This window comes from Astyanax mexicanus, chromosome 15, assembly GCF_023375975.1.
Source record: "Astyanax mexicanus isolate ESR-SI-001 chromosome 15, AstMex3_surface, whole genome shotgun sequence".
NCBI lineage: Eukaryota > Metazoa > Chordata > Actinopteri > Characiformes > Acestrorhamphidae > Astyanax > Astyanax mexicanus.
In genome coordinates this window covers 20,900,844-20,924,612 of record NC_064422.1, presented here as the reverse complement: position 1 = coordinate 20,924,612, position 23,769 = coordinate 20,900,844, and the positions used below count along the sequence as shown (strand labels likewise).

The following is a 23,769-nucleotide window of genomic DNA, read 5'->3' as shown; positions in this document are numbered from 1 at the left end:
TAAGTGTGTGTGTGTTGACTTTGTTTTAATGTGTGTGTGTAGACGGGTCATCTTGCCATGGAGACGTTATTATCGCTGACCTCGAAAAGGGCAGGAGACTGGTTCAAAGAAGAGCTGCGTTTACTGGGAGGTCTGGATCACATTGTAGATAAAGGTCTGTCTGCCTGTTTATCTGGCCTTTTAGTGCTATTAGTCTGATTTTGTGTCCTTTTAATCACTTAATACTTAATTCTAGGTACTTGCATTTCTCAGAATAGCCAAATGAGCACTTCTTATGATAAGTTTAGGTTTTGTAAAACATAGAATAGGGCAGTAAAGTGGAATGTGGAAGTGTGTATGCGACAGCTGCTTCATTTTCTCTGCAGTGAAAGAGTGTGTGGAGAATCTCAGCCGAGAGGACGATAAGGAGAACCTGGTGGCCTCGCTGTGGGGGGCTGAGAGATGTCTGCGCGTTCTGGACAGTGTGAGTATCTTTCTCACACACACACACACACACACACGTGTACACACTCCTAAGTGCTGTCAGAGCTGCCAAACACTTTTAACTCAATATTACACTTCACACAGACATTTGAGGCTCGTCATAAACCCATCAAAGTACAGACAGCAGAGTAACGCTGGATGAATCACTGGGCTGCCTCTGTTTGAAATCAAGTTTCTATTGACGATGCGATAACACCCTGCGCTCAGTCCGCAGGATGTTTTTCTGCACACTAAAACCCAGAGGGCCACCTCGGGGCAGAGTTGTAATTGTGTAGTTTACCCAGGGTGACTACTGTAAACCTCTTTGACTTCCTCTTTAGCCTGTACTTGTAGTCTTAATTCTTCAGTGCAGGAGGGAGCTGAGAGCAGCTCAGAGCGTGTGTTCTTAATGAGGTGAGAGCAGCCTGCTTTAACTCTGGCATCAAGCCACTCCGTATCGATCAGCACGGGGAGTCAAGCCAGTGGGGCACGGCAGAGCTACACCAGCTTACACTACCGCTTAAACTAAGATTTATACCTTTTAAACAGGGAACAGTAACAATGACTCCGGTTTTCTATGTTACAACTGTTTCACTGTTGTTGTGAGCAGTATAAGATGTGTAACGTCATTTGCATGTAATCTAGAGAAGATAGTGTAGTCATATCTGTTATTGTTGTTGGGTTTCAGTACGGCGATTATATCAGCATAAAATAGATATTAGGATATTAGTGAAGAAAAAAGAAAGAGACTTATTTTTTTACAGATCTGATGAAGATGATCCAAAACACCACACTGCCACTGTGTGATGATATGATGTTAGCCATTTACTTTATTCTGTGGGTGGGAGGGAGACTCTTTGATTAGTGTAACATGGAGGACTGTTGTAGATATGCATGATAAATAACGGTGTTTTTAACACCTTTAAAACATATCAACTGTAAAGCAGAGTACTTACTACATACAAATGACAATTGAGCTGATGATCTTACAGACAATAATGTTTATTCAGACCCTGGAAAATAAACTACAATGACTTTCTTTCCAGAAATTTCAAACTGTGACGTCAAACAATCAGTAAAATATAAATGTATATATGTTGGTAAATTACTATTTCCTTCTCTGGTGAGAATGGGGCATGCGGAAAAGTCATTTTAAAGTGTGCAGGTGTGATGCGGTCCCCTTTCAGAGCGGATGAATCCGATTCCAGGTTATGTTCGGTTGGAGAGAGAGAGAGCTCAGTCAGAAACTTCACTTCAACTACACACTTTGATTTTATTATAAGTGAATAAGGTACTGAGGTCAGAGATCATTCCACCTTCTGAAGTCTCCATTGCTCCACCAGCTGCTCGTGTTCAGTAAAACTGAGGCATATCCTCTTTCAGAGGCTGTACGTATGACATAAGCACGTAAAGGCATGTGACGTGGCCAGAAGAACTCCCGTGAAAAGCGACCGACGGCTCAGTTTTTAGAATGAATATATTAGGCTTAGCAGGGATGGTCATGAAAGTTGAAAATGTTTAACCATGGTTTGGTTCATCTTCAGTTTGGAAGCACTTTTTCTTTTTCATACTTTGAATTTTAAACTAATTACCACAAGCTAAAGCTGACTATCGTCAGCTTTTAAACAATATAAAAGAAGAAATAACCAATGTGTTCTGAAATCTGCTTCCCCTTCACATGCATGTCCAGCACACAGCAGTATGGATGGAAACTTTGCAGTCTAAACTGCAGAGTAAAACCAAAACTATACACACCAAATATATAGTGTAGTAAACAGAAATCTTGGTTCAGTCTCTGGTCCAGACATTTCATTCATTTTGATGATGTTTGTTTCTGTCTTTTTCTGCTTTCTCCTCTCTTTCTGCTCTTGATATTTATTTTATTTTAATCTGTACTCTAGGTCACTGTTCACAACCCGGAGAACCAGGCTTACCTGATCGCCTACAAGGACTCGCAACTCATCGTCTCTTCTGCCAAGTAAGATCGCTGCCCATAAATACATCAGCGAGTTACGCCGCTGTTCCTTTTTCAACCTCTTTTTACTTTCTCTCAAATATAGCTACTTGATCGGTCAGCAGTGAGTTTTCCTGCTGTCCTCCACCAGCTTTTTAATCCAAAACAGACTGCCCTAGGAATGTATTGCCAAGGCCATGCCGAGCCAAAGAAGTTTGAAAAAAAAAAAAAAAAAAAAAGAACTTTTCCCAGTTGAGATTTGGCTAGTCAGGATTGGATTGATTCTGAATATTTCCTATACTGCATGTCTAATTCGGGGCATCCAAGGTTGATTTTTGAAACGGTCAGAAGTAAGAAAGGCAGTGGTTGTCAGACAATTGCACAAAGTCTGAAGTGGGGAAATAAAAGAAAATCTGTTCTAAGGTCAGTGTCAACAAACATAACTCTCCAACAATAGAGGCAGCAGGCAGAATCTGGCTTTGACCTGCAGATCTTGTTCTTGGGATTTTTTACTCACACAAGATCAGGTTGGTGGAGTATAAAGATGTTTGTTTTTTAGTGGTGTTTATTTCCAGTGTATACATGGAATTTAGTGCATGCAGTTTATGGATATTTTATCATTTGAATTTGACAACACACAAACCTTCGCAAAACTGCTGCTTTACATAAGAAGTGTAAACCTAAATTTTAAACTATATTTCAGTTTTTCTATTGCTTAATTTATATTGAAATGCTGGTATAATGCATATATGTTTTTTCATATTTTCTTTATGTAGGGAGAGCTGTGAGCTGGTTGCAGGTTGGCTAGGAAAGCGAGTGTGTGATACACAGCTCTGGAAAAAAAAAAATAAGAGACCAATTAAAAATTATGAGTTTCTTTGATTCTGTCCTATTGAAAACCTCTGGAATGTAATCATAAAGAAGCTGAATGATCACAAGCCATCAAACCAAGCTGAACTGCTTGAATTTTTGCACCAGAAGTAAAGGCATAAAGTTATCGAAAAGCAGTGTGCAAGACCGGTGGACGAGAACATGCCAAGATGCTTGAAAACTGTGATTAAAAACCAGGGTTATTAATATAACTTTCACAAACATAAAAACCTGTTTTAATATCGTTTTCTAATTCAAAATTAATTTTAAAATAACCTTAATAGACAACATTAGAACTTTATTTTTTAAAAGTTCTCTTCTTGGAATGATGCCCCCACTACAAGGGTTTAGTGTCTGAACTCGTCACCTTTTCCAGTTTTGTGTAAGATTGACATGGAAGGGTAGTTTTTTTTTTTCCTCATCTGTCTGTGAAACTGCTTCATTCATGCAGCATCCAGAGTGGTCTGGCTGCTCTTCCGTCGCTAATGCAATTAACCACCGGCTTCCCTGCTCCATGGTCAGGGTCAGACCGCTGCTTGGTGCCCTGTGAACCGACCTCGCGCTGCCTCCACACACACTCCAGACTACAGGGAAGCAGAGATGAATTAGTTAACAAAGCCCTTCCACTAGCTTGTACGCACATGCCTGGTGGTCCCTCTCCAGCTGCAGCTTATTCAGTTAGGCTGCAACACCGGGCTGGACGATATCAATACCTTATTATTTTATTTTTTTTGCACTGAGGCGTACTTCAAATCCTGTACTTAAAATGTTCCCAAAAATCGTCAGTGTGCATTTTAATCCTGTGCACTTTATGTATAAATTTTACCAAGAAGAAATAAAGCCTCTCTGCTAAAGTGCAGCATTATACAGAAGTTTCAGTTTAGTTCTCCAGCACCGGGGCTGGAGTAGCATTAGCGTTAGCCGCTAACCACTATTTCCCCGTTCAGAGGGGAGTATTATTGACCTGTAGCCTGCTGCCAATCCCGGCTAGCACTGCTGGAGCAGCATTAGCATTTATTATGGTGTATAAAAGAATCACAGTTTAAAGTAGCATGGGGACATTATTTTACCATCTCAAACTAAATCATCCAGTACATAATCAGTTTATTGAGTGAGAAAACCCAAGAGGATTGAAATTCTTATATTTATTATAAAAATGGTAACCCTTTATAATAAGGGTGCAGTAATTAACAGTACTTGTGACAGAATGCCTCAATTAATTATTAATTGACACTGGTTAAGACATTATTAAATTTTTAAAAAGTGTGAACTAATGTCTCCATTTATTATTTGTTACAAAATTCCTAAGCATTAACGTGTAATAATGCCTAATAAGGTTTTAATTAACTAATAATTAGTATAATGATAATTGCAGCTTTTTATCAGTCTATTACCCTGGTAATGTTAACAGTAAATTCCAAAAATGTATTTCCATACATTTATTTATTTATTTTTTTGGTGGTGGTGAAACAATATAATGAATAATTTTTCTGAAGGCTTAAGATTTCATTATTTTGTTTACATTTAAATATCCACCATCAAAAGCTTTACATGGAATTTTTAATTGGTTATAGCTGTCAATCATTTTAAATGTTATTGATCAGAACAGAATCCTGTAATTAATTGTGACTAAAATTATTATTAAAAATGCTGATGCTGGTGTGCTATGTCATACCCTACGCAATAACATCTGCAGTTTTTTTTTATATAATAGTTATCAGCAAAGTACCATATGGGCTTATTTTATTTTAATTATTTCCCCTTTTTGCTGTTTGTAAAAAAAAAAACATATATATATATATATATATTTTCAACTAGACAGATTGTATCTTCTAGTATCGTTCATTTTACTTCAATCCTGAATAAATGGAGTGCATTATTAGTATCATGATTATTAGTATTATGTTGGATCATTGACTTCTGGTATAATCTGTTGAAATATTAATTAAGGATTTGCCCTTGCTGTCATATTGTCTACAATAATATTGCAATAAAGCGCATAATTATTTTTTTTTTCCTTTAAATGTTTTGTCCTATTGCAAAAATACCTTGAAATATCATGATATTATTTTAGGGCCATATCACCCAATTCTGCGTCTTTGTATCTTTTAGTTGGAGATAAATGTTAATGTGTAGTGTGGCTAGAGACATTTTTTACTTTCTTATAGAGAAATTCAAACTCTCAGAATCTGAAACTCTCATTGAATGACGCACATTGCAATTAACCTTAATATGTACTAAAATTATTGTGTAACTGGTACAAATAATCTCAATATATTGCCTCACGCTTCTAGTGTGCCCCAAATCTGCAGTGCACTCAAACCCCCACCTCCGCTTCCCTGCTCCATAACTAACGAGCCCTCGTTATGCTAATCACATTATTTAGAGGCAGCCAATATGAAGCTGAACCCCTGATACTGGCTGCACTGTTGATGCTCTCACAGGCTGCCTATGTGTTGGACAGCACGTGGCCTTGGGTTCACACACATGGATATTTCAATAATGACTCGGGGTCTAATAGAGGACAAGCTTTGTTTCTCACTCACTCGCTCTCCCGGCTCTGCTCGTGGCCATTGTCTGTAGGACTTGAATAAGCTGCTAATGTCCATTTTTTAGTCCTCTCTCTCTCTCAATATGCTGCTTCTGTACAGTATTTTTTTTTCTTTTAGCTATGTGCTAATAGCAGTACTATTTCAGAGTGCCTGTAGGTGTATATATTAGTGTTCTTACTTACTTGTTGGAGATTGCTAATATACATGTGTTGCTAATGTTGGAAATGTGGAGATGTAAAAAAAAAAAAAATTAAGACACTCCATCCAAACAATTGAGCATCTTTTGAACACTATTAGGGCATGTATATGTAAATTGAACCAAGTAAATAAAACAAATAAATGATGAAATTGCTTTTAAACATAAGAAATAAAATAGAATGAACCTAACTGTACCTAAATGTAATATATTGTAAGAAAAAAGTTTGGACACTACTACATTTATTAGTACTTAAAGATCCTTAAGAATGTTTTTTATTAGGATCAGGAGCTGCACATCAGCTGCAGATAATTGGATCGTAGTTGGAGGGCACTGTACACAAGGCTGTCTTATTTAAACCTCAGTCATTAGTTTAGTTTGTTGAAGTGAATGGATTACCACAACGACAAAAAATCCATACATTAATTATTTGGGTACAGTTTCAGAGTACATTTAGGAGGGTTTGATAAGCTCTCCCATCATAAAAAGTAAATGTAACGACCATCCATTCAAATACTAAAGGTAAAGCATTATCAGGCAGCTGAAAGAATTCTGCATGGAGGAGTGGGAAAAATGTTTTCATAGTCGATGTCTGGGAGAGGCTAGTAGATGATTATCGGAAGATACAAGATATAGTCAATTTGATATAAAACATTCTGATTTCTTTGGACTGTAATAACTTCAACAGCTGACCATTCATCTTCACATTCAACTCAGTTGGTGGTCATCACAGTCCAAGCCTCCAGTGAGGATACGAGGTCAGTGCGTGGTAGAAACACACGGGCTTGTAAACAGTGTTTTTGATTCACTTGATCATTGAGTTGACTCAACCCAAAGCGTCTAAACACCAAACACCATATATTTTTATATATATTAAGTAAACCTAGTTTTGAACCATTTCCTTGTCATCTGTAGTTTGATTTTTAGTGGGAAGGGGGAATCGATTATAATCGGCAATCAGATTTTTTGTGAGACAATCGAACATTTTCTTTTTTTTAGGCCATAATCGCCCAGCACTGCATACAACACGCTGCTACTTTAACACAGAACATTAACAGACACTGCTGTAAACACACAGAAAACATCACAATAAAATGTATAAAGGGTTTTTTTTCCAACAACAATTGTATATACTGTATAAATATAAAAAATCATGGAATTATAAAATAGCGATTTTTAGGCATGGATAAGTTTTGGAAAAATAAACATGCCCAGAAAGTTTTGGAAAAGTCATGGAAATTTGATATACAAATCTGTGTGTTTCCATTTATCGATGAAGTTTTTTTTTTTTTTTTTTTTTTTTAAGCAAATTCAGTAATTTAGTCCTACACAGTGGAGCTCTCAGGATCTGACACACATTTTATTATTAAAAATTGTGTGTCAGATTTATTTTTGACCTACTTTAATCAATTTTGATTATAGTTTTAGTAGTTATAGTTTTGGTTTTATTGTCCGTGTCTGCACTGTTTTAAAAATTGTATGGTCATGAAAATTTGCCTTGAAGGCAAGGAAAAGTCATGAAAAAAAATCATGAAAATGTATTGGTTAAAAAGTGGACGAACCTTAGATAGAACTGTTTATATATGTTTTCATGTGATTAATTCATCATCCCCCACTGGGTGTTGGGCTTGAACATCGTATATACGAAACTAAACACAGTTTCACGTGTCTTTCTTTCTCCCAGGGCTTTGCGTCACTGCGAGGAGATGATTCAGAGGTACAGCAGAGAGGTTAGCATGAGCTCGTCTGGGACGCCACTACCCTTCTGCAGCAACAGCAGCGTGGGTAAAGCTGTGGAGGACTGTATGAGAGCCGTTATCGGCGTCCTGCTCAACCTCACGCACGACAACGGTGAGTCAGCCTGTCTAAGACCAAGATGACAAACAAGCCAAAGATGGACCTGTTTATTTGAAATGCTGCAAAGTCTTTTTAAAAGTCAAGATGCAGTCAGTACTCAATTTTCTGTTTGTATTGCCTTTGCAAATCTTATTTTATTGATGGCAAATATAATGATTGGGTTTTGTTGCGCATGTGTAAACTGCCGTAATGAAAAGTCTCTGGGTTGTGGGATTGAATAATAACTGTGCTGAAATTTATGTAGACCATTCCCATGATGTAGTGCTGTTGAGAATCTGAAACGCTTTCTTGTTTTTCAACTGCTTTGTTGTCTTGGCAACGCTGCTCTTAGTTCCTTAGCTTGTGCCGTAGCTCCGTAATACTTTTAAGAATCTAGTTGTGGGGTAGCCTTGAGTGTTCTTTAGGGGGTTTAGCTCTCTTTGAATAGAAACCTGAGTTACTTAGTCTTAAGCCTTATGAGATCATTTCCCAGACAGGGATTAAGCCTAGACTTGGACTACACAGCATTTAAAATGGAGATTTTCCATAAAGAGGAATTTAGTTTAGGACTAGGATTAATCCCCTTCTGGAAAACTGAGCCTGTGTCATTGTAAAGAGAGCTCAATAGAACAAGCTTCCTAATAGTGCTGAACGATTTTCACGAATAATTTGGTTAATTTGAATTACAGTTTTAATGTGATTTTCAATATAGAGTAATCACGATTTTACATACAGACATTTTATCTTTATAATGTAAAATATCTGAAAACACTACTCATTTCTGAAGTGTTTATCCATCTTACCTTGGTTACTGGCGTCTCCCACAGTCCAACGGGCACATATATTATTCCGATCAGTCCTAGGACAGTTTCAGCCCTTTCAACACAAACTTCTGCTGGATAAATCATATATTTAGCTAGAAATGATCTGATTATGATTTAATTTTCGTCTCAGAAAAAAGTTTGAAAAATTTTGGAAACCGGAAAAAACTTTGTCTCGAAAAAAAAAAAATTCAAACATTTTGGAAACCGACAAAAGTTTGACTTTGGAAAAAAAAAACAAAAAAAACATGTCATGCCAAATTTGGCACCCCTGCCAAAAATGAAGGATATAAAGAAGAGTTTTGTTAGAGCAACAGTCTCTGCTGGAAAGTTTTCTTTTAGGTTTTGACACCTTCTGTAAGGATTTTATTGCATTCACCATATCAAGATAAAAATTGGACGAACAACACCCCAATTCATCCTCAATTCATCCCAACAATATTGCAATTGAGCACCATCATACCCTTCCAGTCCATGTCTGGCATTAGGTATTAGAGAGAGTCCTGTTTTATTGGCAATACTTCCCTACCTGGTCTAGGTGCTGTGTGTATGAGCATTTCTGCACATCTTTGTCAGCAATGGCTTCAACCTAAAGTAACTAAATACATTAATTTAGAAGAAATGTCCTCAAGGTAGCTTCCAAAAGAAAATAGTAAATCAAAAAGTCCAACACTTAGCTTATAAGGTTATCTTCTTATTCCAGTCAAGCTTAAATGTCTCTTTCTATCGTTTTTTCAAACGATTTTCTTTGACCGGTGTTCTGTCGAGTTGTGCTACCTTGGCAAACTGTGTTTCCTTAGTGTATATTTAAGATCTCTGTAAGATAGGGAATCCACCGGAAATCCAATGTAAACCTATAGTTACTTACAAAATATAGCTAATGCTGACTAGCTGGTGTAAACAGAGCTCTAAGCTCTGTAGCTGACGAGACAGTGTTGGCTCTGCTGCAACTTTTTTTAGCTACTGCAGACAATGGAGGTTGAGCAACAGTTTCACGTGCAGCTTACATATACAACTCAGGGAGACCTGTTATATTTTACAAAAAAAAGAAAAAGTGGATTTTAGCGGAAGGAGACCTTTATTTTCTTGAGCTATATTTTATACCTGTTAAATGTCCTGGTACAAAAGTTTTTTTTAAAGTATGCTCTGCATCAAAGCTAATCATCCCAATAGAATATGATTCACACCGCTGAGTCTCAAGCATGCAGAAGCTATTCAAATCAGTGCTGTTTCAACTTTCCAACATGAGCTTGAGTATTGAATTTCATATCAGCTTCCAATACTGATGTACTTTGTGCCGAACGTTTTGCGAGCTGCATATGTAAATTTTTCCTATTATTCTTGCAAAAATGTGTGTCTTCTTCAGCTGTATAATGTTCCCTGACAGCTAAATTTTATCAGGGTGAAACCAACTCTGCCTATGTGCTCCCACTTTGAAACTGCTGCTTGCCAGAGGAATGGCATAACAAGTGCCATGAGTGCTCTCTGCATTCTGAAGAGTCTCGCTGCAACAGACGAGAGTAATAAATTCAAAACCACCACGCTAAACTCTAAGCTAAAACTGCACATTTGCATTAGCAGTTGCATGGCCACCTTATTCATGAATTAGCGGAGACCTAGTCAGGGAAATTTGTTTCTGAGACTTTCGTAATTGTGTTAGGGAAATGAGCTAGAGGCCAAAGAAGTGAAAAAAGAATATCTAACAGGGGGCTGATATTTTGTTGTGTGTGTGTCCACAGAATGGGGAAGCACAAAGACAGGTGAGCAGGAGGATCTGATAATCACTGCGCTTAACTGTGTTCTGAAGGTTCCTCAGTATCTGCCTCAGGAGCAGCGTTTCGACATTAGAGTTCTGGTGAGTTCTTCCTTTAATACTCTTCTCCTAGTGTGTGTGATTTATATATTTGCGTGAACAGATATTTAGGCTATTCTGTGTATCTTTAAACTGGGAACTTTAAGAAGAAGGAAGACCTAAACTTAGACAAGAGAGAACCCAGTTAAAATAATGAGACAAAAATATTACCATTTTAAAGGGGTGTAGCCATGTTTCCCTTCTAATCCAGCAAGTCTTGCGACTGGGTGCTGGTGGGGGTTAACTAAGGCTAACTGAGGAACCCTGAGTGTTCTGGTAACCCAGGGCGATATTATCTAGTGGTTCATCCCATGTAGCTTGTTTACCATTAACACAGGAAATGTGCTTGCTACAGTCCAATATATTCACCTCTGAATGCTCTAGCTGTGCCAGCCGGGGTTAGCAACATTCTACAATCCAATATGCAGAGGCTTGCAAAAGTATTCATACCTCTTGAACTTTTCCATCTTTAGTCAAATTACAATCTCAAACATAAATTGTTATTTTAATATTGAAAAGAAAAAAAAATCAAAATATTTTTTTACAGTAAAAAAAAAACAAAAAACTGAAAAGTGTGGTGTGCAAAAGTATTCACTGCGGTGTGCAAAAGTATTTTCTGAGTGCAACTAGTTGCATTCAGAAGTGTCCTGATGACTGCTAACGACCCTTTAAAAAAATCTATGTGTCTATCAATATATATATATATATTTGTTTGTGGTTGTAATGTTACAAAATATGGAAAAGTTTAAGAGGTATGAATACTTTGCAAGCCACTGTACGTGCCTCTAAACAGCAAAAGAGCTAGCGTTTACTGAGATTAGTGGCTAATGCTAATGCTAAAGTTGTAATAACTGCAACTAAACATTTCTGGTAACTGTTGATCAGTTTTGCACACCTGCTTGGAGGAATTTTAGCCAATTCCTCCGTACAAGAACAGCTTTAAATCTGTGAGGTTGGTGGGTTTTGTCATACTAACTGCTCGTTCAGTTTCTTCCATAACATTTTGATTGTATGAAGGTCAGGACTTTAACTCGGCTATTCCTTAAACCATTCTTTTTTAGAACAAGTTGTGTGCTAAGTGTCGTTGTCTTTCCGCTTGACCTACCCTCTCGCGTTCAAACATTTTCAAAAAACATTGTATCTGAGCAAATCACTTAGGAGTGAGCTGTGTTTAGAAATGAAATAGTAAATTTTGTCTAAATTAGTCTTTTTTTTGTGTATGTAGGGTCTGGGCCTGCTTATTAACTTGGTAGAGTACAGTGCCAGAAACCGGCACTGCCTGGTGGAGATGGAGATGGATGGAGGTGAAGTGTGGAGCTCCATGTGTGTCTCTGACAAGGAGGAGCTGAACACTGAGGGATCCAACAGTGCCATTGCTGCTTTGGTGAAGGTGAGTTTCACATGCACATGCACACACACACACACACACACACACACACACACATTTTTTAACATGGATATAATGTCATGCCAGGATTTTTTTTTTCTGGCCGAAGAAATGTGCTAAATTATGATGGAAACACGTTTCTACCAGTACATACTGTGTAATTAAATAAAAAAAAATCTGAGCAGATGTTCTGTCCTTATAGAACATAAGGACATAACATCTATAAAACTTGGCAGGAGGTACCAGCAGACTGACGAAGAAATTAAAACATACATTCATCTCACTGAAAAAATGACACACAAGGTGATATTAGAGGGTGAGCAGACCCAGAGCAGAAGGTTTTGCCATCGTTTTTTTTTTGGCGACATTTCAGTTGCTCACTTGACAGCTAGAGGGAAACGGAGGCCTTAAGCAAACACAAAGCATAAATACACCACAAACCAATGTTGGTCATTTTTCTCTGACTCTCTGTGGCAGTGCTTCTGTACATAGAGGCTGATAAATGAGCACACCTCCCAGCCTGCTGTGTGGGGACTGCAGGTGTGATAAATGATTTGCTTTAGAGGATGTACCACCTTATAAATAGAAGCACTCTGTTAGCGTGGTGGGCTGAAGTATTTAAACCTTGTAATAGTGCCTGCTGAAACATTGCATTTGTCACGCTATATTTTACATGTTTTTTTATTCAGTGTTAAATTTATTCAGTCTATTTGAAGTGACTTAAATCAGGGAGGGAGAGTATATGTCGTAATTTTCTCACTGTAAGGACCACTGGATTATAAGGTGCGCCATCAATAAACGTCTATTTTTATACATAAGGCGCCTTATGCGACAATAGTAAAGAACATTGGTGTCGCCATGTTTTCTTTATAATTCAGCAGGTCTCACCGCTGGGTGGCGAGAGCTGTAAAGCTAAGTTAAGTAAACAAAACTGTAGTTCTTGGGGGAAAAAAAAACTTTCAGAGTAAGAAGAGTCTCAGATTTCTGTCCTGAAAACTGTTTATTTGGGTGAGTATAGCGCTTCTGTTTATTTACACTAAGCTTAGATTTCTAAATTTCTCCAGCACTAAAGCCTGGAGCATTAGCAATTAGCTGCTAATGCTTCCTGAGAGTGCTACCATGCTTAATATGCAGGCTACAGTCTAATATACTCACCTCTGAGTGGCAACAGAGCTAGTGTTGCGGTTAGCGGCTAATGCTAATGCTCCAGCAGTACTAGTCAGAGTTACCAGCAGCCTATAAGCCGATAATACTCATCTATGGGCGTCCAGAGAGTTAGCTGCTAATGCTGCTCCAGCAGTGCTAGCCAGGGTTAGCCAGTGCTTCTTACAACCTGACTGGTAAAATTCATACATAAGATGCACCGGATTATAAGGCTCACTGATGATTTTTGGGAAAATGAAAGGCTTTTAAGTGTGCCATACAGTGTGAAAAATACAATAATGCATTTTCGTAATGCTACTGCCAATCTCTATACCAAGTAAGCTATCTTTTTCATGTGTTCTGCTTGAAGGCTTGTTGGTTATGGATTTGACAGTAATTAAATGCGGTGTGTATTTGTGTGTGTGTAGCTGTTCCTTCAGAGGGAACATGCGGCCAGGCTGGCCGAGACTGAGACAGACGACTTCATCAACGATGTGCCGAAGGCCCCTCTGGACCAGAGCGGAGAGTGGCACGAATCGTCATCAGGGGAGATCCAGTGGGTGGCCTCAGAAAACAACCCCACTGAAGATCAGAAGGACAAGAAGAAAGAGGAAGAAGATGAGGAGCTGGACCTCAATAAAGGTAAAAAGGGAGAAACAGTGGTATAGAAGGTTCCACTTTGAGATCATATTAAGACGATGGTTGGCATAGTTAATAGTATTTTTCCACTTAACCCAGATGTAGATCAGTGTCCAAATGTTGCTACTGTAGATAAATGCTTGAGCTACAAGGCTGACAATCACTAGAAGTGAGATAAGATCAGAGTTGCAAATTAGACTTCACTAACCATCATTAACTAGATACCCCTCTTAAGAGTTTGTTACCCATATAGTGAAGCACCACAAATAAAACAAAAAAGCAGCTAACTGCATGGCACATTTATCTACGACCAAATTTTACAGCTGCTAAAATATTCAGCTAAGAAAGCTAAAGGAATCGCACCCGAAGCGATGTTGTTTTAGTGCTATATAAGCAGCCCTTTTTTATTGTTACCCAGTTTACAGACTGTCTCAGCTGGTATTCTTGAGTTAGACAGTGTTTTAATAGTTGTTGATTCCTAAAATAAGGTACAGTTGGTATCACTGATTGACCAATCAAGGCGAACAGAAATCTATATTAAAAAGAAGAGAGTTTTAGTGTTTAGTTAAAAAAAAAATGATGTGCTAGTGCTGGGCAATATACCTGGAGCTTCTGCTGCTGCTCTTTGCAATATGAGTAGCTATAGCCCTTTATTAATACTGTAGCTTGAAGGATAATATTATTACTTACAGGACTAAATATATTTTTTTATTTTATTTTATTTTTTTTTTTTTTTGAATTGTGATAAAGTAATAAACAGCTGCTCAAGTACTTTAATGCCTCTAATGGTTTTAATAACATATTATAAATTGATATTAAACGTGTCTTACTTGTGCAATAGAACATTTGAGATATTTCTTTTGAATACTTAAATTTTGAGGATTTAAGCTCCATTTAGTTTTGTAAAGGAAGCTGTGTTTAATGTCAACATTTAAGCAGTGCAAAAAAATCTGTAAATAAATAATACAAATAAAAATTACTGTGATATATTGTGTAACAGTCAGAAGCTTGAAAAATACCATGATAGGCATTTTTGGTCATACTGCCCAGAACTGTGTTGTGCTTCTCTCTCTTGCAGAGATATTTGAACTTGTTTTTATTTTGTCTTAAATTTGTTTTAAAAAAATGAATTTACCAATATTCATTTTTACGAAGTGTATGGAGTAATGTGATTCTGTGCAGAAGCTGCAATACGGCACAATATCCACCCAGCAGTCAGCTGCACATTGAGGTTATATTGATGAATGTCGCACAGGAACCTCAGAAACAGCAGCATTGTTTTCACTGGAAGTCAATGTAGAGTTGTAGCATAGGAGCATTTCTATTGGTCTCTTCATCTTAATACTTTTTGACAATTTTAAGAACAACTGCCACATACACAAACTATCAAGAAGTGAAAAGAGCAAAAATGAGTAATTTGGGGCACTTGAAGTGGGTTTTGGGTGATTATAGTTTTTGAGTAGAGGTTAAAGTTTGTTTTGGCTGATCGGCTGCATCTCTCTCACTCTGTTTCTCTTTCTCTCTGTCTGCAGCTCTCCAGCATGCAGGGAAGCACATGGAGGACAGTATTGTGGCCTCCTATACTGCACTGCTTTTGGGTTGCCTCTGCCAGGGAAGCCCTGTAAGTATATTTCTACAGTCTTGTAATCCAATCGCGTATTTTTACCTACGTCCAATCACATAGGTAAAAATGTGCAACAGGAAGCTTTTTTACAAATAAATCTGCATATTTATTGTATGTTACTGTACTGGTAGCAAGAATAGAAATATAGGTTCTCACACCAGTGCTTAAGCTTATTTTTCTGTTATTTCAGAGTAGGTTTGTTGTGTAGGTTTGTAAACATTTTCTGCATACTGTGGTGTGAAAATTAGTGGTTATTGTAGCATAGCCATTGGCTAATTACTAGATCACCAATCTTTATCTGCAAAACAAAAACAGAATTACTCTGCATAAAAAGAAATGTAAGCAAATAAACAGGAACTCCAGAACTTTTAATCCCTGAAGAAAACTTGTCAACTTTTAAAGTTGATCATAAACTGCAGGGTGGCTAGTCAAAGGAAAATATGGACCATACAGAGATGGTCAAATCATGACACACACCGCTTTTCAAAGGTTGCTTTACACTCCTCGTTGTGTGGTATCAGTCACTGGGGTGGTCCAGAGATTTCAGCCCTCATTAGGCCAGCACTGCTTGTCCCGCCCATCATATTAGAGCCACAACCACACAGTCATAAAAAGATTGCAGATAGCTTTAAAGATGATCCTGCAAAAAGCAAACTGAATTATAGAGTTAAACATTTTTATGGTGCTGATCCTAATCACAGTAGCTTACGCCACACACACAGTTTCAACACATAACTGTAGTGGTTGGCAAAAGCATAACATTTGAGAACTGTACAAAACTCAAGTAAAAGTTTTAAAGGTTCTGAGTGGATCTGTTTTGATGTAATCTTTGCATGTGACTGCATGTCTTAGTATCGTCAGAATTTAGGTACTTCGCCGGCTACACCAGTAATTAGTTCTACATTGAAGAACAAATAATATTAATCGAATGTTGAAGTAGTTCTTACCATAATATTTTAGTGTTATTCCACTTATTAACACATCTTTCATTCATTTAAGGGTTGTTTGTAACCCATGATAATAATTGGGTCCTTCCAAACGAATAAGTATTTACAGTATATTTTCAATAGTGTTCACTCACCCGTCCAAATCATTGAATTCAGGTGTTCCAATTACTTCCATGGCAACAGGTGTATAAAACCAAGCACCTAGGCATGCAGACTGCTTCTACAAACATTAGTGAAAGAATGGGTCACTCTCAGGAGTTTACCAAAGTAGTTCGTGTATAATGACAGAGTGCACATGGTGCACAGTAGGGCTGCAACGATTGGTCTGTATAATCGACACTGTTGACTATTAAAGGAAATTGTTGATGCGTAATTTCATTTTCAAGACGTTCTTAGGAAGACACACATAGTGTGAGAGTAACAAATCCTGAGAATCCTGATTGGCCTCTTCTCATGCTTAGTTGGCCAATGAGGTTTCAATGTGGGTGGAATTTGCAGCGCGTGAGCGAGCGAAAGAAAGCGAGAGAAAGACGTGCATACAGTGTAATAGCAGCGCTGTGTCCATTAAACACAAGCAAACACATTTAACTCCACACAATACTCTACAGTGGGTTTTAACCAGTTCTGTACAGTTTAAACACTGATGTCTATATTACCCGTGGTGAATTAAATTACTGCTGAGAGCTGCTAAGGTGAGTTTAAACAGGCTTCACTCCTTCATTAACATTATTAACATTAGTTAAACTAACATTAGCTGGCTGAGCGTTAGGGAGATATTGTTATAAGTTTTATGTTATAGTAAATACAGACTTTTATAAAAGACTGAAATGATTAGACAGTGAGTTCAAGGAGGTATCTCCTTGGAATAAAATACAAAATATAAAAATACAAGTATCATAGAATCTCCTGAAAATAACATCCAGCCTGTGTGAATGTTTAGTGTAATATACTTTGTAATTTTTTGTTTAATATAGCTATGTCTTAACTATCAAAATGTACTGCAAAATTGGTCTTGGGGGCCTAAATGTTTTGCTGTCCTCACCAGTGGGAAGTAATAATAGAGGGCATGACAAAAAAAGTAATCGCGAATAATCAAACAAATAATCGGCATGTAACAGTTTTGTGCATAAAATGAAGTAAAACATATAAAAACAATCAACACATATTTTCTGTTTATTTTTTTATTTCTTTTACCAACTGCTCCACGGTGCACGTGTACCTTTTATTGACTGTTCTGTATGGATAACGGATTATTTAAGGCCCTTTACACGCCTACCCACTGTAGAGACAGCTTGTTCTTCAGGAATGTGCTCGTCAGATTCCGAAAAACATCACAAAAGCATAAAGGAGAGAGCCTTGATCGCTTCGGGCCGCCTTTGTGTTCCCGCAGCTCTTATCTCTGATCATGTTTTGCGTGTGGACGTGTTCTCCAAAGCTGCACAGATCTGTAACCCTGCAGATCCCTGCTTGCTCAATCGTTAAAAGTTAGTCTCTGAAGAACAAAGGCTGCTTGAAGCCTGTGGCAGATAGCCGTTATTGAGAGGCTCTTGTTTTCCTTTGTAGCCGAATGTTGGGGGAGTGTAGTTGGGTCTTAATTGCTTAAGAAGGCTGCTCCATTAGAGCTGTGTCAGACTGCGAGCAGGATGACAGTGCCAGCGTTTACTTTGGATGGTAATTTCAGGGTCACGACTCTTCAGGCGAGAATCTCTCCATCTCTCTGTCAATTCTGTGCCCAGTTATACACACAGCCAGTCGCGCTCCTCTGTGTGCGCCTGACGTCTGGGGCTGTTATCTGGCTGATGGCTTTTGGACGCAGACCTGTTTTTACTAGGCCTCATTCTTCTGTTTGCAGAAGTGCCAGCGCACGCTTAGAAAGGTCTCGGCCTGGTTTTTGTGACGGCGCTGGATGAAGTCCAGGCTTGCTTCTCTATTTGAGAGCTGCATTGCGGGTTTCATTTAGCTGGCCAGTAACATTTTTGGTGCAGAAATAATAAAAGGTTTAATTATGTGGTTTTCCAATGGTTAGAATAACCATGATCTTACAGTCATTGGCTGGTTTATGGTAACACTCACATTATGGTATTAGAGTTTGGGGTCAGTCCTGGGACAGAGACATGGCTATTTCTCGAGTCCCAAAGCTAAAGCTTCAAAGGTTGTAGAGTGGGTATTTAGAGTGAACTGAGATGTAGAACTGTATATACAGCACTGGAAAAAAAATGAGACCACTTAAAAACGATGAGTTGAATGATCTGAAAACATGGATGATCACAAGCCATCAGATCAAGCTAAACTGCTTGATTTTTTTGCACCAGGAGTGGCATAAGGTTATCCAAAAGCAGTGTGTAAGACTGGTGGAGGAGAACATGCCGAGATGCATGAAAACTATGATTAAAAACCAGGGTTATTCCACCAAATATTGATTTCTTAACTCTTAAAACTGTATGAACATGAACTTGTTTTCTTTGCATTATTTGAGGTCTGAAAGCTCTGCATCTTTTTTGTTATTTCAGCCATTTTTCATTTTCTGCAAATAAATGCTCTAAATGACAACATTTTTATTTGGAATTTGAAAGAAATGTTGTCCGTAGTTTATAGAATAAAATAACAATGTTCATTTTACTCAAACATATACCTATAAATAACAAAATCAGAAAAAAAAACTGATTTAGAAACTGAAGTGGTCTTTTGTTTTTTTTTCCAGAGCTGTATTAAGGCAATATAGGTTAAAGGTGTATTTTCTCGCATAAAGGAAAAAGCCCTAGCTATAAAACTAGACAATTAGGATCTTCAGTTTAAGAAAAAAAATTATATTTGTTTAAGAAAGCTTAAAAACGCTGTCCTTCACCCTTAATTCACCTTATTTCTTAATTGCACTACAATACAATTAAAACAAAAAAGGCTACAGAAAAACTTTTAATGCCAACAGTGTATAGACCTAAAAGCTTGTAAAATGTTTGTTTTTTTTGCAAATTCATATGCACCCTGTTATAAACCCTTAGTCCTATACAGACAGATGCTGTAAAAAAAAAAAATATTTTTAAATATATTGGTGCCAATCGAAAGAAAGAAAATCAAATGAATCACAATAGAATTATGATTAATCAGAATTAATGATTTGAAAATGAGTATTTATAAGTGATCAAAAGAATCTGTGTTAAAAACACTTATTTATATTATTGGTACCAATTCCTTAAAAAAAAGTGTTTTATTAATCACAATCATATTCTGCGACTAAGTTGCATTTTTTGCTGGTAATGTACTGTATTTTTGGGAAAAATAATGATATACTGTGACTTACACTAGCCAGGCTATTTTTTTTTTACTGTATTATAATATATCAGGATAGTTTTGATGCTTTTTAAGTTAGAATATTGTAATGTGCTGAGTTAGACTTTAATTGAGGAAATAGAATAATACTAGTGTAGCTCCATATTTCACAATCAACAGCTTGAAAAACGATACTGTTTACAGAATAGAAAATGTTTGTAGACAAACTTATTCATGTTTATCTTGCTGCAGTAGTGTATTCTTGAAATTAATAAAAAAGGTCATATTGTATTGTCATATTGTCAATAATATTATCTCAAAAGTATCCTGAAATATTGTAATATTATTTTAGGGTCATATTGCGCAGCCCTACTGTTGAAACACATCTTCAGTATTTTAATATACATTATTTACAAGTCATATTAACATTATTAAAACATGTTCTATTGCAATATTAATTGATACTAAATTATTCCAGCTCTTATCTGATGCTAAGGTGCTATACTATTGTGATGCTTGTGTTTAGCAATTTGGAATTCTTTTTATTTTTTTATTTTTTTGTGAATAAATAGGATTCATTAAACCTTTTAAAAAGGTTTTTAATATAACTAACTTTTGTTTTGTAACATTACCAACCCTGTATATTGTATATTGACTAATGTATCGTCTAATGTGTGTTTCTGTCCCAGATGAACGTTAGTACTGTGCGGGAAAACCTTCCAAAGGGAGATTTCTCCATAATGACAGAAATGCTGAAGAAGTTTCTCAATTTCATGAACCTCACAGTAAGTACTTTATTCTTTTAAGTGTTTTACATGCAACATTGCTTTGTTGTACCAACCAGCAGTTGCGGGGGTTCCTGGGTATTCAGTGTAATGTTTCATTTGCTTGTGTTTTCTTCACTTGCAGTGTGACGTGGGCACGGCGGGGCAGAAATCCATCTCTCGGGTCATCGATTATTTGGAGCACTGCTAGTGCTGGCGCATCAGCAGAGCTCACCTTCCTTCAACAAACACACGTTTGCGCCGGAGCACACACCTTGCTGAACGCACTGGAGAGAAATCCACCCCTGAGAGCACCAGCACTATTAACCCGCCCCCCACCAACCACAAACATCATGGCCCTTTTGACGTTTTGAAGACTCTTTCGATGCTTTGAGATGGCTGATGTTGAATGAAATTCTCCTGTTTCTTCTCTCTTTTTTTTTTTTTTTTCTTTTTTTTTTGGCTAGTATATTTGGTGCAGTCTGCTTAGGCTTCTGTTCTGTCAGGTTTTCTTTCTTTTTTTTTTTGTTTGTTTCTTCTCTCTATTGGGTTTTTTGATTTCCTTTTTTTTTAATTCATACATTGACCGCAGTGCAACAGGGAAAGACTGTCAGAATTCTCTCTCAGAATCTCCTCGCCTTCAAAAGAACCCATTTTCTTATTGTGCCCTGTAAGAATGTTACTCTGCTATGCTGTGTTTCTCGTTAACCTCTCCATCTCCCTCCCCGATCAATAGTGCTCGCCCAGCCGCCACAAACGATGGATAGCTTTGATCGAGTGCTGCTCTGACTTGCTCGTTACAGACTCTTCGAGTCTTTGCCCTGTTTTTCCTCTCTCATAAAAATACATGCACATACCTGCAGCAGAATCTACACAGATTCTCCTTGTTTTTTTATTTTATCCTACTTTCCTGTTTTTTTTTTTTTTTTTTCTTTTTTTTTTTTGTATAACTGGTGGTGGTAGCTCAGTTTTAGAAGTCTCACCCCATGTACCATGTGTGTCAAAGACCTGGGCATCACGTCCCTAATCTCTTTCAGGGATTTGCGTGATTATAAGCGCATCACTGAGAATTCCCAACAGAAGCTATAAAAAAAAATCACGCAGCATGCTTTCCTTAGTGTTGTATGCAAAGTCAAATGAAAGCTGAAACGTTAAAATCTTAACAAATCGCAAATCCGTTTGTGTTCTCCTGTATTTGAATGACCTCAACACACACACACCCAATGTTATTAATGGTATTTGAGATAATAAGCTGAAGTGCCCAGCTCAGTTTTCCTTGTTTAATTATTGTTGTTATTAATTTATTTCAATGCAAGGGTACATCAAAATATCTTAATCTTAAAGTTACATTTCCATAAAGCACTTGAAGTTGTGTCATCTCTCCACAGGCCAGTTTTTTTAAACCAAGTTCAGACACGGTGTGTTCATCATTTTTTTTTTCTTTTTCCCCATGTTCACGCTTCCAAGTTAATACAAAGACATCCTACAAATATCCACTTCATATATATATATGCTATTTCTGACAAGCTCGCTACTCTCTCTCTTACAATGCAAAAAGCCCCTGTGCACTTTTTCCATCATTTAAAATTTGAAAAGTCTCCCCTGTTTGGTGAATTTGGAAATTGACTTAGAATAGATATAAAATATTAAATCTTAATTGTCTTATTTTACCTTCTTTTCAATTGTATTTCCAAAATATGTATTGCTTTTTCTGTTAGTTTTTTTTATTTTTTTGTTTGTCTGCTGCAGACTGTTCTGCTGGTCCTTGGGCTGATCCAGAAACAGTGGTGTCATCGTGTATGTGTGTGCGTGTGTGTGTGTGTGTTTTTCTCTCTCTCTGTCAGGGCTGTATCCAACACGCTAAACATCCCAATGTTTTTTGAATTAGCAAATTCTGGAATATTAATGGAACCACACAAATGTACATATTTCTGTAAATATTGGCTATTGGAAATCTAGAATGATAGACTACTTTTCAGAATCCGATCTTATTTTTATTTTATACAGCATTTTTCTCAGTTGTGTTTGAGGTGAAATTAAAGAGGCATCCAAAGCCAACTGCAGGAACCTGAACTTTGTACCAATTTCAGAAATGATGTCTTTGGTTACTTGTACATAATTTTAACTCGAATAAAAATTGCTACTTTCAATACATCTTGTCAGCTTTCTGCGGTTTTCGTGGACCAGTGTGATGTATTCAACACGAGTTGTTTTTTCATTTTCTTTCTTTTTTTAAAAAACATTTTATTTAGTCTTTGTCAATCATGACCTGATCATCATTATTACATAAATTATCACTAACAAAGTGCAATATAGAGCCTACATTAAAAAATGTAAAACACGTTCTGTAGACATTTTACTTGGCGCCGTTGCTTCTTTCCCAGCAGTGCGTGGTGGCTTTGCGCTCCATGTGCGGCCGGACAGTGTCTACGACGTGTTCCTGAACGGTATTCTGATGTGGGGAGGTGTTCTGTTCGACGCTCTGCTGTGTCTGTTCTCCTTGTACTGCTGTGGCTTGCTGTCGCTGTCCTGCGTGGTCCCTCTGTGCTGCAGCGCGCCACTGTCCGCACTCACTGTCCTGTCCCTGCAGCAGCTCGCTCAGTGTACTGATGTAGATCTGCGCCATCTGGAGTGTCTCCGACTTTGACAGCTTTCTGGCACTCTCCACGTTGGGGATGACGCTCCTCAGCCTGTCGAAAGCCACGTTCAGGCCCAGCATCCTTCTGCGCTCCCTTGCATTGGCCGCCAGCCTCCGTCGTCTTCGTGCCCTGGCCAGGGCACACTGGTCTTGCTCTGCCGCAATGCAAGGATCGCAGTGAGGCCTGTGGATCTGTGGCCCATCATCTGTCCAAGTACTGCACAACATCGCCTTGACCTCCGCCGTATCTTCGATGTTCCACCGGTGTTGGGAATCAGTGTCTCGCAGCAAGAGCAGCGGCCTGTAAGAGCTGTGTTGAGCCGTCGCCATGCTTTCCCCAGAAGCTTCCAACATCATCTTGCCCTCTCTTTTGGGTTTGGAGGCGGTATTTATTGCCAAACCCCTTCTATGTGTGGCTGCTGCCGCGAGGGGGGCGTGGTGTAGTGCCGATGGTCGTGTGCGGGCAGACGTGAATAGAGATGAAGAGTCCCTTTGATAATGACGGCGGGGAGTAAGCAAACCAAGCTCATCAAAAGTGGATTAGGTGCGCCTCAGCGAGCGCCAAACGCAGCGCTTCCCTGTGGCCAAGGGTGGAAACCCCACAACCCGAAAGACGTTAAAACCTTGAAACAAGTCAGGGGTTAAAAGAATGAACAGATAAGCGCCGAAATGAATGGTACAGAATCATTTCCCCCACTTGGGAGGGGAAAAACAATGCGCTCTTGCATGAAGGCAGCCCTGAAAGAAGAGTTCATTCAGTCGCAGTGGACAGACAGCAGAGTGCTCGGACTAATCCAATTACGCACTCCGCACACTT

At 38.0% G+C, this 23,769-nt stretch overlaps 2 protein-coding genes across 4 annotated transcripts in view; one reads left to right on the top strand and one right to left on the bottom strand.

The window, feature by feature from the left end:
• The window catches only part of waplb (WAPL cohesin release factor b), a 49,312-nt gene extending 26,844 nt beyond the window's left edge, over positions 1 to 22,468 (top strand). For all 3 annotated transcript variants that reach the window (XM_022669155.2, XM_049464699.1, XM_049464700.1), the window contains exons 11-20: positions 43 to 154; positions 366 to 463; positions 2,364 to 2,440; positions 7,719 to 7,885; positions 10,431 to 10,546; positions 11,769 to 11,933; positions 13,502 to 13,715; positions 15,245 to 15,333; positions 20,240 to 20,335; positions 20,460 to 22,468. In XM_022669155.2, coding sequence (XP_022524876.2) covers positions 43 to 154; positions 366 to 463; positions 2,364 to 2,440; positions 7,719 to 7,885; positions 10,431 to 10,546; positions 11,769 to 11,933; positions 13,502 to 13,715; positions 15,245 to 15,333; positions 20,240 to 20,335; positions 20,460 to 20,525 — 1,200 coding nt within the window. In that variant the 3' untranslated portion in view covers positions 20,526 to 22,468. The remainder of the gene's footprint in view (positions 1 to 42; positions 155 to 365; positions 464 to 2,363; positions 2,441 to 7,718; positions 7,886 to 10,430; positions 10,547 to 11,768; positions 11,934 to 13,501; positions 13,716 to 15,244; positions 15,334 to 20,239; positions 20,336 to 20,459) is intronic.
• A 100-nt stretch (positions 22,469 to 22,568) lies between these two features.
• atoh1c (atonal bHLH transcription factor 1c) lies at positions 22,569 to 23,343 on the bottom strand. Its single transcript, XM_022669156.2, has one exon. It carries the CDS (start codon positions 23,307 to 23,309, stop codon positions 22,671 to 22,673), a length of 639 nt encoding a protein of 212 aa, XP_022524877.2. The 5' UTR covers positions 23,310 to 23,343; the 3' UTR covers positions 22,569 to 22,670.
• Between the last annotated feature and the right edge of the window lie 426 nt (positions 23,344 to 23,769).

Excerpts from the sequence above, each read along its gene's own strand:
- atoh1c (XM_022669156.2), bottom strand. The coding sequence starts at position 23,309 with ATGATGTTGGAAGCTTCTGGGGAAAGCATGGCGACGGCTCAACACAGC.